The following is a 13,898-nucleotide window of genomic DNA, read 5'->3' as shown; positions in this document are numbered from 1 at the left end:
CTGTTGCATATTAATACCGTCGAATTGTGAAGACAGTTCTTCAGCTTTTTCGTTAATTTCCGTTATTACAACCGACAAAGCTTGCTGAAGTTCAAATGCCAGAGATACATCTGCTTCGCTTAGATTTTTCTTTAGCGTCTCTTCGGATAAATGGATTTCTGGAGATAACATAATAGCCGAAATATTTTCCTTGAGCTCTGTTGCTAACTTCACTGCTTTTTCGGCATCGACTACATTTGATGAGATCGCTATATCCTTGATAACTTCTAGGGTATCTTTAGACACGAACTCATCGATGTGATCCATCATTTTACCTGTAATATTAAAACATCTATTTTACTTAATTGATAGAATAAGAATTTCTCTTTGGTAATTGTTCCTTGTACGAAATTAGTCTCATCATAGTGTTTATTTCTCGAAATCATCGTTAGCTTAGAAGTTTTAATGTAACTTTTCAAATTAAATAATCTTAAAAGTATATCAATTAGCAATTGAGAACCTTGGTTTTTCATCAACTTACCTATTTGTTGAATTTGTATATTATCTGCTTGTTGTGAATATATTAAAGCATTAATTAGTTTTTCAATTTCGTCTAAGGTATTTACAAAATTGTTGATAGATGCAGTCATCGGGATTAATTGTCTTTCGAAAGATTTTAACTGCATTTTTACACTTTGAATCTCATCGAATAATTTCAAAATTAACGATTTAACGACACTTGTTACAGTTATTGGGCACTGTGTTTGTTTATGCTCTACAATGAATTTACAAAACTTTTCATTTAGATTTAAAATGTACGAATCTAAAGAAACGCCGGAATTTTTTGCAGGCAATTTTTTCTCGTATTCTCTTAGTTTTTCACTTAAAATAGAGAGATCTGTGTACATCTGTGACAACGAATTCTCCAGAAATTGTTGATTCTGTAATTTAACACTAAATAACTGTTTACTTTCTAAAATAATATCCTTCAGAATTTCTGAACATTCAGCCATACTTTTCAATAGAATCAATTGTTTTGCTCTTCCATTCGAAGCTTTAAGATCATTATACATTTGAATACATTGCTTCGCCTTATCTATTTCTAGCTTTTGCTTCGCGTTCGTTAGGTTCATCAAAATGTATTTTTGGAAAATTTCCTCAAATTTTTCCCACGCATTTATAATGTTTTCTTCCATTTCATAATTTGATACTTTTAAATTCAGATCTTTTATAAGAACAACGTCTAATTTATCCAAACTTGGCAAAATAATCTCTTTAGCCTTTAAAAATGCTTCTATTACATTTGTTAAATCTGATGAACCTACAGCTATGACGTCTTCAACAAGTTTTTCACAATTGGTCGTCAGGGTTCTCATCGGGGTGGCAAATATCAGTTCCATTTGCTTTTCTAATATAATTACAACAAATATCCGTACTCTATCTAAGAAGTTGTTTGTATTTTCAAGAAACTCTGTCATGACTTGTTCTAGGTCACGAGGCACTCTCAATACCAAAATATTTTCTTTGAATAAATTAACTAAATTATGAACCAAAATAAATTCTTGATACAATCTAATGATACGTTTGTATGTTAAATTTTCATTTATTAATGAACGGAGGATAATAAATTTATTTTGGCACATAGCAATAAAATTTTGAATATCTTCTTGATCTTCATAATGATTTTTACAATAGTGCATTACATTAGAAGTGGTAATCAAAATATCACCTAATTCGCACAGTATCTGAGGTTCTATTTCCTTAACTTGTTGTGGTGTACTAAGACCTACATATTCATATTGTTGTAAAATAGAAATAGATGATTCTAACTCATGTAAAACTTGTAGCAAATGAGCTTCTTCTTCCATTTGGTTTATTGGTAATGGTGCAAGAGATAAAATTTCTTCTCCGACACATGAACTTTCTTTGTAAAGTTCTTCGGTGAGGTATTTTATTTTTTTGACGTCGATCTTCTTTGACACATCTAGTGAGTCTAATAATTCTTTAGTTGAGAAGTTTAAAGGTTTTAATTTTTCTTTAAAAGTCTTATTAGATGCGCTAGCGTCAGCTATTAAATCACACAAGAGTTCACACGTTTCTTTTAAAGTCGCAATATTATTTGATACTTTAATAGATACGTCAGTAATGTGCAATGCTGGTAATATTACTTCTATACACTTATCGAGGTGTTCTTTGAGTTCTGCAATGGATAGGTTAACGGAATGTGTTAAGTCCGATGAAATATCTACAATATCTTCTAAAATTGGAATGTTTTCAGTAGTAATTTGTGATAATATCTGTTGTACTGCAATCATTGATTCAGATAGTGAACCTATTTCAGTGATAGTTGTTATAGCAAAAATATTTTCTAAACTTTTTGACATCGTTGGATGTAGAATTTCTTGAATTCCTAGTTGTAAATTAGCCAATTCTGTAGTAAGTGATAATCTGGGAGGCAATTTACTTTTAGATATTTTTTCTATAATTTCCTCTCTCTCTGGATTTTGCAATATTTCTATATGTTTATTTAACACATTTAGAATGTGGGCCAAGGAAGTCTTTGGAGTTAATTCTGTAGTTAGCTCTAAAATCTCCTGTATTTCCTTATGTTCAATAATTGGGATTGCCAAGTGATCTGACTGTACCGTATCTGCTGTAGTTTTTAAACCTGATATATCTTCCAAAGTTGATAGTTCATCAGGAACTTCTAACTCGATATTATTTTGTATCATCAAGATGGCACTATGTAAACTTTGAACAGTTTCAGCAAAATCAAAAGAAAACGAACGATGAGGATGTTCACCAAATTGTGAAATAATGTCGTGTTGTACGATTTCTAAAGTCTCACATAATTCGCTTAAAGCTTGAGCAAATTGTGAAAGTGGTTGATGGTTTCCTTTTATGCTTTCGTGGTCTTCCAATATGATTTCACTAAGAACTGACAGATGTCGATTCATCTCAAAAAGGGGCTTAGCTAACATTTCCACTGATTGAGATGTTACCTCTGTAATTTCAGACACATGTTCTTCGCGTTCTATTCCACCTAAGCTGAAAGAAGCTACAACATTCTTAAGTTCTTCTAAAATGGGAATAACGCTTTCCAACGGTTGCAAGAGAACTGCATTTTGGTCCTTCAATGATTCATAGGAGACAACTGTAGCAATAACTGCTAGAGTCTGATCTATATGTTCCATTACATTGTTTGCTTTACTTCCATCAGTTGCATGTTCTGATTTATGCTGTAAATATTCGAAATCATAGCTAAAAGTTTCATGTTCTTCTTGATTTATTATTTCTTGAATGGATATTTGTACTTCAGATATGATAGTAATTACAGATTTATTTAAATCTGGATCAAAAACATTTCTGACTAGGCAATCTTTGATAATATTAAGTGCATTGCTAACACTGACCAAACTGAGATTTGAATGAGAGTCATCATTTTGAATATAATTATTAATTCCTTTTATAACGTCACAAATTTCTACGAAATCATAATATTTCTTTGCCTCATTACTTTCAATGACGTTTTCTAAAATTTTTGTTAGTTTTTTATGTAATAGACTCAAATTTTCTTTTACAGAAGGCACGTGGTCTAAAATTGTTAAATTACTCTCCAATAATATTAAAATATGGGCCATTTTTTGTAGTGTCTCTAGTTTATTGTCGTTTTGCAAAATATCAAAAGCTCCTACACTTTCTTCAATGTTACTTAAATGTGAAAATATGTCATTAATATTACTTTTAACAGAGATTAATTTTTGGTTTAACATAGATTTATCTTGTATATGTTTACTTTCTGTAGATAGTTGTTCAAAAGAATTTCTTAATTCAAGTACGGGATTCAAAACAGAGTTTATAATTTCTGTGTTATATTTGTTCAAAGGTATTGAGTTTTCTTTAACTGACAATACCTCGATCTGTTCTAGCGCACATTGCAAATCCTGAATTGATTCCGACATATCAGCAAGTATGACCGAACTATTATGTATAAACGGAACCTCTTTCGATGTTTCTGCTTCTGCATTTTTTACAATGTTTAGCAAGGAAGTAAGCGGTCTCTTAAGTTCTTGTATACCCTTTTGAGTGTCTCTTAAATGTTTCGCTTCAACAGATAATTCTTCGGCTTGTAGTTTATCAGCCTCAATAAGCAAATTATTTGTTTTTATTGTCCCTGCCGTAAAATTAACAATAGTAATAATTTCGTTAGATATTGAATCAATGTCAAACAATACCTTATTATCAACCATGCCATGGCCATTTGTTTTTATTAACTTCATTAGCATCATAAGATCTTGAAATTGATTGCTACATTTTTCAATTAGTAACACACATGTTTTCTTTACAAGAGTTCTATTCTCGCTCTCAACGTCAATACATTTTTCAATAATGGTAAGTGCCTGTTGCAGAGATTTCAAAGATTGTAAAACATTATAAAATAGCGTAGAATTAACTTCATTCGCTTCCATTAAACACACTTTAAGTTCGTTAATTATCCTATTAATTTCAGATAAGGGCGATAGTACGCTATTTATAATTTCAACACTCTTTGATGCTGTAATGACAGAAGACATAAATTCTGATTTTAAGATGATTTCATTTTCCAGTTTTTGTATTTCTTTAACCAAAATATCAACAGATGTACTTATGCTAATAACAGTTTCTTTTAACTTAATTTTGGGTATTGTTTGTTCCATAGGATTTATCTGCTTTTCTATCATGTCTTCTCTATGTTTATTTAACGATTTTTCGCTTTCCGTACTTGATTTCCTAGAACCGTCACTAATTTTTCTTTCCGATTTTGTCCTAGGGACATTCTTATCTTCTAATGCCTCATTGGCATCTTCAGGGGATACTTTATCAATTTTCGTTTTTGGTTTTCCTGAACTGTGGGCACTTGCAAAACTAAGTAAGTCACTTTCAGATATTATTTCTGTATCTTCATCTCTTTTTTCTTCAGATAAGGAATGTTCGCGAGATAAACTAAAATACTCATCAGCACTTCTCTGCGAATCAGACTTTTTTCTATTTAATTTATGAGAAATTTCGTATTTATCATCAGACATGACGGGTAAAATTTTTTCTTCTTGTTCTTGATCGAAAGAAAGTTGGGATGGTGCGTTTTCATCGGCAATAGAAATGTCTTCAATATCCGCTTCTGTCCTTAGATCTTCTTCAGGTGACGCAAAATATTCCGGTGAGACGTCAATTATTATCGCTTCCATTAGTAAATTACCAGAATTGGATGTTTCTTTCACAAACCTTAATGGAGGTAATTCAACAACGTTATGCTCTGTGATGTTTTCAGATAATTGATCTGCGTACATTTCAACAATTTGTAATGCTTCTTCTTCCGTCAAATCAGGTGTCTCATACAATGAAACTGATACTTCTTTTCCGTCAAATGAAAATGAAACTTCTCCTTTATCGTCTAAAGTTATATCCCCCACAGGTGTATCGTACATTTGTGATGTCCTTTCTTCGTGAATAGTACTAAGTGACAAATTTCTTTGCAATTTCTGTTCTTCTATTTTCTTTTTGCTTTTAATTTTCATCGAATCGTCAAAACCGAGGAGGGAAGCCGAACTGGCTGCGATGCCCATGCAATTTTGTGCTTCACAAGTATAAGTACCTAAGCAACAGGTACCATCTTGACCTGATATTATTCTATGAATATCGCCAGGTTTTAATTCTTCTCCATCTTTGTACCACTTTAATACAGGTTGTGGAACACCAATCACTTTACATTCTAAATTGACTGCTCCTTCATCAGATAAAATTGCTTGTAAATTTTCTAGGAATCGTGGTTTTTTATAATGACGTGGAATTATCAACTTTAAAAAGCACGAGGTAACACTATGGCCAAAGTCATTGATAGCAACACACTTCCATTCTGCCTGATCTAAAAATTCAAGATTTCGTATATCAAGAAAGAATCCACCCTTCTCTTCTTTATCAAGGTGACAACGCGGTGAATCATCGACGGGTTGATCATCTCTATACCATAGGACCGATGGCTCAGGCGGAATGGCAACTGAAATTTGGAGAAATGGTGTGTCAGTGATTTGTCAAAAATAGTAGAAGTATAGAATAAAAATTTCGATACATGATTATAATGCTCGTTCCAAATAAAAAAAATATGTTACTCGATAGATATTTCTAATATATAAAGTAACAAATGTTTAGTATAAAATAGGTAATTTTCGAAGAAAACAATTCAAGTAACAATATTAATAAAACAACTCATGTACTAAAAACTACCCATACGTTTATTATCGCTAAGTATAAAAATAATGAATAGAACTACCTTTAACTGTAAAACGGAATGGTTCATCGATTCTTGCTTCCACACTTTTAAGACCTAGGAGAAATTTCGGTGCCTGATTTTTCGAGAACAATTGCAACTTCTCTTCTTCATTTAACTGGTTCTGTATATCTTCTACAGTCAGTTCCGCAGAGCTACTGGCTTGTCCCATACAATTTCTGGCTATACAACAATAAGAGCCTAAGGAATTGGTACCAGTGAGCTGGTATACATCACCTGGCTTTAATTCTTGACCATCCTTAAACCAACTTAAAACTGGTGTTGGGAAACCAACAACTTTGCATTCGAAGGATACTAGGCCTTCTTCAGTGAGTATGGCTTGTAAATTTTCCATAAATCTAGGCTTACGGAAATTCTTTGGTACTGTAATAGAAATGTGAAAAGTTAGGTTACAAAGATAGATAAAATACGTATAATAAAAGACGTATAAGTATAAAGTATCAGTTGCATCTATTCAAAGACTATTAAGTCCTTTATATTGTTGTTGCCTCTAAGTTAGAAAGAAAATGTACTGTATATGAGCATATCTCTTACCTTCCATAGTGACATAGCACGTAGTGATGCCGAGACGTCCACCAGCACTTGTCGCAACACACTTCCACTCCCCTTCGTCTCGCCATTCCGAACTGGTAACCTCCACTAAGTAGCCCCCTACGCCGTCCTCTGTCACATGGTATCTGCCATAAAGCCATAAAAACAGTTCATACAACAATCTTGTCTAAAGAGATCTGCCACTATGAAGACATGACTAATTTGTCATATTTCGAAACCACTTAATTACTTAACTCTTATTGCAATAGCGAGGGAAGAGAAACAATTTGTAAATTGAGCTAAAATGATAGAATACCTTTCGTTTGGTTCTATTTTGCCTTCCTTGTTGTACCAGACAACACTCCGGGGCCAAGGCGGGACGACGATGTGGCAACTCAAGGTCAAGGGATCACAAATCTTCACCGATTGTGCCTCCAGCTCTTTTGTAAATATCAGAGGCGGTTCTGGGGAAACACCCCTGTGAAAATGACGAATAAGTTAATATAAATCACCAAGATACATATATTGGAGTAGATACACCTGTGCACTTGCTATCTGGCAATGGGCCCACCTGATACCCATCTTGAGTTAACAATAAAGTTTAAAACATTTAAAAAGTATCTAATGTACTTGAAAACACACTGGCAACACACACATAAAAGGGACTTGTAAAAAAACGATAAAAACATCTTACCCAGATTGGCCAGGTCGAAGAGATCCATCTCTTGATCCGCGGCCGATGACGTGCACCTTTGAGGATGAATAGGCGCGACCCATGCAGTTCACAGCTTCACATGTGTATGTGCCAAGCGAAGTTGGATCCTCCGCATTAGCAGTGAGGGCGAACACATCACCGGCCTTGATCTCGCGGCTGTCCTGTATAAGTTGAAGAAAAAAACACAGTCTTAGCAACAATCGTAACTATGACAATGCAGTCTGTCTGTCTGAATTGAGGCTTGACAGATAACATCTATGTCTATGCAATGTTGGTGTTTATCGAAAATGAATTCTAAAAGGTTCAAAAGAAAAAAGATAAATGATTCACCTTGAACCAGCGCAGGATCGGTGTTGGTACCCCCACAACCTTGCACTCCAACGAAACAGTGCCCTGTTCAGTAAGTACGGCACGCAGCTCCTCCACGAACTCTGGCCGCTTATATGCCTTTGGTACTGAAAACATTAATACGTTGATGCTATTAGCAACTGTTTTAAAGTCACTGTTATGGACGAAGAGGAAGATGTATGTAGGTAGATATATTTGCTTATAATCAATTTGACGAGGAGGCATGGAAACTATCGAAACGTATAGGTGTACAAATGTAGGTATCGCAAAACCATTCTCTTCAGCACTTTAACACTAACCAAGTACATTAAGATGCGCTGAGCAGCTGGCTCTTCCGCCGATGTTTTCTGCGGTGCAAGTCCAACGACCCGCGTCATCCACGCTCACCGCGGCCACGTCCGCGCACCAGAAGTTGCCATCGCGAACCAGTGACACGCGTTCCGCCTCCATCAGCCGCCGCTCGTTCCGGTACCATGTCACCTGTAAGGATGAGTTTCCACTGTCTAAATCCTCTATTCCTTCTCTCTCATTGTCTTTGAATAACATTCTCATACACTACTACAACAAGATCTCTCCTTGATAACCCTTTGAAATGTAATTTTTCCTTTTTATTAAAATACTTATATTTAAATAAATTTGCAGTACTTTTTATTTGCAGTACTTATGTGTTAGATTATTTTTTAGTTGTTTATTATCAGTAAGTATAAAAAAAACGAATTGAAATAACAAAGAATAATTTTAAACTATTCTAAAAATATTAAGTTTCACACCTACGCAAAACTATTCAGTACTTCAAAACATTATTTTACAATAACGATATTTAAAAAAATATTGTTTATTTAGATTATGTTTACAATAAAAACGATTTTATAAATGTAGTGAAATATAACACATTAAAAATACGTCTTGGAGCGCATTTAAAATAGAAAAATTATGTCATTGACGGCGCTGCGGTGTACGCATTCCGAAGATATTCAAGGTCCTCCTACATTCAGTAAATTAACTTTCTCAATGATTTTTTTTTGTATCAAAAGGTAGCAAACAAGCGACCGGCCACCTGAAATCGCTGAAGTAGCGAAGTGACCGTTGCCCATAGACATACGCAATTGCATATGCGTTGCCTACCTTTAATCGACGGAGGAGAGGATGCACAGAAAGAAAATATTTTCCCTTTCCATGCATCCTCTCATCCCAAGTCCACTTCCACTTCCCATCCTTTCCTTATAAGAAAGGGGTGGGAAGGGAAAGAGGACTAAATTAGGCCTCCGGGACGCACTTCCCATTTTACTATACAGTGGGTGAAACTAATCTCTCTATAGCCCATAATCATGTATTCCGTGCACTTTCTACTTACCCTGTGTCAAAAAAACAAAGCTACTATTAATTTACAAGTATTATATTATGAACAACACTGATTTTTTTAGGTCGGGTTTATCTAAGAGAACATCATGTGAGTTTAGATTGAGTTCTGAATACAAGCGCAAGCGCGATGAGTAAGCGAAGATAAATAATAGAAATAAATAATAAGAAAATAAATTGCAGAAATCGCGTGCAGATATAAACAACAATATTATGTTTGAGGTTATATTGGAATATTTGTCAGAGGCAATTCTATTTCGAGCACGCATTCGATATTTCTAGCACCTACACCACGGAATTTTACGTAACAGATGACATTAAGAAATAATTCAAGATTAAGATATTTCAGTACATACGATAACTATAGTATCAGAGGTCATTGGGCTAGCATTTTTAATGATAAACTTAACTATAAAGTAGGTTCTTCACACAAGCCAAATTCTCTTTACTGTGACTTTTCTAACTGGTCTAAATTAAAATGAAAAGCAGCGTTGTCAATATTAACATTAAGTGACGTAAAGAATTGAAGACTTTATTACCTTGCATTCAGTGGAGCTGACGATTTCGACGAGGAAACGAGTCCGTGTGCCGACCTTGACAGTGAGGTCTTGCAGACGTCGCAGGAAGGTCGGCGGGTCGTCGCCGCTGGGCGTCTCCTCTGCTGATACCTCCAGTCGCAGGCGGCGTGTGTCCTTGCCGGCAGCATTGCTGGCCTACGTCATAATTCCAAACACAAAAAAACATTAAGCAAAGATCATCTAAGCGCGAAACAGAGAAACATCGTGAAAACGACAGGTTTTTCTGGATACGGAACTATTTAAAGTATAATGGGTAGTTCATCTTCATCTGTGAACTGATAGGATAGTTTGAAGGTGATTTTCATGCAATCGAACGATTACGTACTTATGACCAGTGAAATGATGAATATAATGGTGACTAGTTTAAATATTTATCATAAGACAAAGAGTCGAACTCACTTGCAGTGTATAAATGCCACTGTCGCCAGTGCGAGCAGCGGAGACCGTCAAGCGAACACCGCCCGCGTCCTCTGATGCCCTGAAGCGATCATCCAACGACGCTCCCGCACGGCTCCTGTACAATTACGACGATACAATTAACTAGTAAACATGTGCACAATCGATATCGATAACCCTTATGGGTTGTTGCACTTGTACTTTCAGCTTATTATATTTAACACCGTAAGGTAAAGGTGTACAATGATTCCAGGATTATTCTTACAAAAAGATTAGACTTCCCGTAAGTTAATCACCTTTTATAACCTAGCCGTGCCTAGAACCGACTTTTTTGTACAAGAATTTTCGGCAACTGGCAGAAATTTACAACCATAATATGCACAGATAACAATATCAGAGTACAAAATCTTTAGACTTTATATCGAGACAAATATAACATGATAAAACATTTATAAGTACTCATTATTAATGCTCTCAAGACTGGAATATAGTATAACACAAGACGAGGCCGTTACACATAGATGCGACGGCCATTAGAAGAAAACAATGGCTTTAAAAGGTACAGGTTTTATGTTACAAAGGTGAAATACTCTTGTTCTAAGACAAAAGACTAGTTAGGAAATGTAAGACTTTATTTACTACGACTATTCTATTAAGTATGACGTACGCGATGTGCTCTTGCTAGAATATCAGTTAATATGTATGTATGACAATAACTTGATTTCTACTTTAATACACCTTTGTCTTGGTTTTCATCCAAAGCCGAAGTTACGTACATTAATAGAGGCACATCAAACTCCATACATTGGAGTTGTTTAGTTATTTTGATAAACTCGTTAGATAAAGTGATATACTGATACCTAATTATATTATTATGTTAAAAAATATTTTTGTTAATATTTTGAAGATTTGATCCTTACGCAAATGTGCGACTTTTCTTTATCTTGGCTCGGAGCCTACAATAATTAGGGGTATACAATATTACATTTCTCAAATTGGAATACTATTTTCTTCATATCTGGTGACGTATGAACATCTTTAATTTTAAGGCTCAGCTCTTTCGTTTTTTGTACAAGTTGTTAGGTAGTGAAAACTCTCGGATAGAAGATAAATAATTATCTTTATAGAAATAAAATTTGATATGGATATATTTTTCTTTCTTTCGATAACATTATATTTTTGGCAACGAAATGCTATTCCAGTATAAATTAAATCCTTGGTCACGTGTGTGTTGTGTACTACATAAGCGAAAATAGAACGCAGAAAATGTTAGGAAGAAATCACGTGTCTATTTTGTTCATATTAATTTTAATTATGTGTTATAATATAACTCATTTTAATTTAATTTTATAAACATTATTGTTAAAAACATAAATTATAGTAAAAACTGATTCTTTTTATGCCTAATACTCACAACCAATACTATTCTTCTTTTTTAGTTAGATTTTTTTTTACTGTTTGAATTCTCTCTGTGACAAGAGACAATAAATATATAAAAGAGATGATAAGAGTCTGCTTTTTCTTCCTTTCATGACGTATTTAAGTAATGTTGGCCTATATTTCTATCTCCGTCATGTCTTAGTAGGATTAGGCGGAAGATTACGCAAACTTTTATAGTTACTCTAAATACGCGTGATGTAAGACTTTTGATGAATGAAAGCGCTTGGCGTTTTCGTTTAGACATATCTCAAAATCAATTGAATAAAAACGCATGGTTATTTTTATTAATAAGATCAGATTTTTTTTATTTTTATGGCACAAACTTTCATCCAGTCAAGACTATCCCAATATTCTATCAATTTATATCCAGCGGCTAAAAAAAAACATCGGCCTTTATTATGGATATTTCTTCTAATAGCATCAAGATCATACATTTTAATTCCTGTTTAAATACATGGAAATAGTGGTGACATTATTAAAGAGCAAAGATCAAATGGAACCACTCCAATAAACAATGCCAACTAAAATGTGACTAGGTACTACTTATATTACGTTAAAGATTAGAACTACTAAATTGTGTTCTTGATAAAGTAGTTATAACATAATTCGACTGACTCACATAAATATTTAAAAATGTAACTCCAAAAGGTTAATTATACCAAAACTTGGACAAGCTTTAGCAGAACAACAAGGTTTATTAATAATTGATATGTCTAGTTAGTATGAAAAAAATCAATAAACCCAATTGACTGTATAAATAGAAAAATCTAAATCGAATGTCAACTGTCTGGTTAAAATCGGTCCAGTCATTCAACTGCCTACAAAACCACATACATACGCGCTAAAACATAACCTTCGTTTCTGAGTCAGTCAGATAACAACTATGAGGTCTCATTCATTTTCATTCCACAAGAAAAAAAGTTAAAAATATCTTTAATGGAAATTCATCAAAGTGCATAATCAGAATAACATCCGTTTGTATGTCAGTTGTCAGGCCTGGTTTATTTATTCCCGGCCCGGGCGCACGCACGTGTAACAATGGAATCAAAGACTAACCAGAAACGAAACTGCTCGCTTGGTCAATATGCTCTGCGTTTTTTATAGAATATTCATATAAGAAGCATATTAATAAACTGATAATAACCACTAACATAGATAACAATGATTTAAATTGTTTCAAAAGTAATAAACAAAGACCTAAAGACGTCATCTTTTCGAATCATAAGCACATATAAGCAAAGGCCGTCACTTGAATTGAGTTTCACAACCAATCAAGAGGATTGATCTTTGAGAGTAGGGTCCAAAAAGCGATAAGTAAACGAAACCTTAAGGGTATAAGTATCGCGAAAACGAAAAGTTCCTTAATGTAAATAATGTTTTAAGTAAAGTTATAAAAAGAAGAATTCAATCGAGCGTCATCTTCCCGTTCTTTGAAATTTCTATAAAATTTGAGAGAGCCTTTGCCAATTACAACAGGCAACATTGGGTATAATGAGTCTCCATAAGAAAATAGTGACTCAATATTTCTCATTTCAATCTATTATTAAATATCGTCATGAGTTTATAATAAAATACTCATAAGGTATGAGCAATATCTTCATAATTATTGAAGTGAAAATATTTAGACATGTGTTTGAGTGAATCTGTTACATCAATTATCGCGCTTCATTTATTAAGTAAAACGATCAATGTTCCAACGAAGCAGGTAAGTTCGTACGTAGGGGTACATATCCTAGATAGTCTGGGCTAATTGATTTTTACAGGCATGCGCACAACGAAACAAACTAAATACGTCGCGGGAATTACTTAATTTTTATTACCTTAGACCTTATTTGAGATAACGATAGTATATTCGAGACACTTTGACAGTAGTAGACGATACTATATATAATTAATTGTAATAATTTGAAATGTTTCTAGAAAGTACTTCGTAATCAATAAAGCCCAGGCTAAAGTTATATCCATCGTCGGCGCGGACATCTGCGCGCGCAACCTACTTTTACGAAAGGTCTAGAATAAGCGGGGGCGGTATTCTGCGCAGTATTTTAAACTTATACTGTGTATAACTTATATGTATGTTACATAGTGAATTTTTTTAAGTAAATCTAACTAGGACTAATTTTATTTTAAATACATTAAGATGTTAAGTTCTTTTTCGTATCAGGAGATACTGTCATTCGGAATTAATTAATTAAAACGAGAAAACTTGATTGAGAACCCGTGACCT

At 33.9% G+C, this 13,898-nt stretch overlaps 1 protein-coding gene across 3 annotated transcripts in view; it reads right to left on the bottom strand.

The window, feature by feature from the left end:
* Positions 1–13,898, bottom strand: part of LOC106126223 (uncharacterized) — a 33,780-nt gene that overhangs the window by 14,435 nt on the left and 5,447 nt on the right. For all 3 annotated transcript variants that reach the window (XR_001228331.1, XR_001228332.1, XM_013323717.1), the window contains exons 2-11: positions 10,235–10,349; positions 9,797–9,970; positions 8,198–8,378; positions 7,881–8,005; positions 7,530–7,711; positions 7,152–7,313; positions 6,839–6,981; positions 6,287–6,667; positions 521–6,013; positions 276–314 (exon numbers count right to left, since the gene is read on the bottom strand). Coding sequence is in view for 1 of the 3 variants with exons in the window: in XM_013323717.1 (XP_013179171.1) it covers positions 276–314; positions 521–6,013; positions 6,287–6,667; positions 6,839–6,981; positions 7,152–7,313; positions 7,530–7,711; positions 7,881–8,005; positions 8,198–8,378; positions 9,797–9,970; positions 10,235–10,349 (6,995 nt within the window). In the remaining 2 variants the exon portion in view is untranslated. The remainder of the gene's footprint in view (positions 1–275; positions 315–520; positions 6,014–6,286; positions 6,668–6,838; positions 6,982–7,151; positions 7,314–7,529; positions 7,712–7,880; positions 8,006–8,197; positions 8,379–9,796; positions 9,971–10,234; positions 10,350–13,898) is intronic.

Source organism: Papilio xuthus, unplaced genomic scaffold (genome assembly GCF_000836235.2).
Source record: "Papilio xuthus unplaced genomic scaffold, Pxut_1.1 DF825017.1, whole genome shotgun sequence".
Classification (NCBI taxonomy): domain Eukaryota; kingdom Metazoa; phylum Arthropoda; class Insecta; order Lepidoptera; family Papilionidae; genus Papilio; species Papilio xuthus.
The sequence above is the reverse complement of the archived record's forward strand: the minus strand, read 5'-3'. Positions and strand labels throughout refer to the sequence as shown.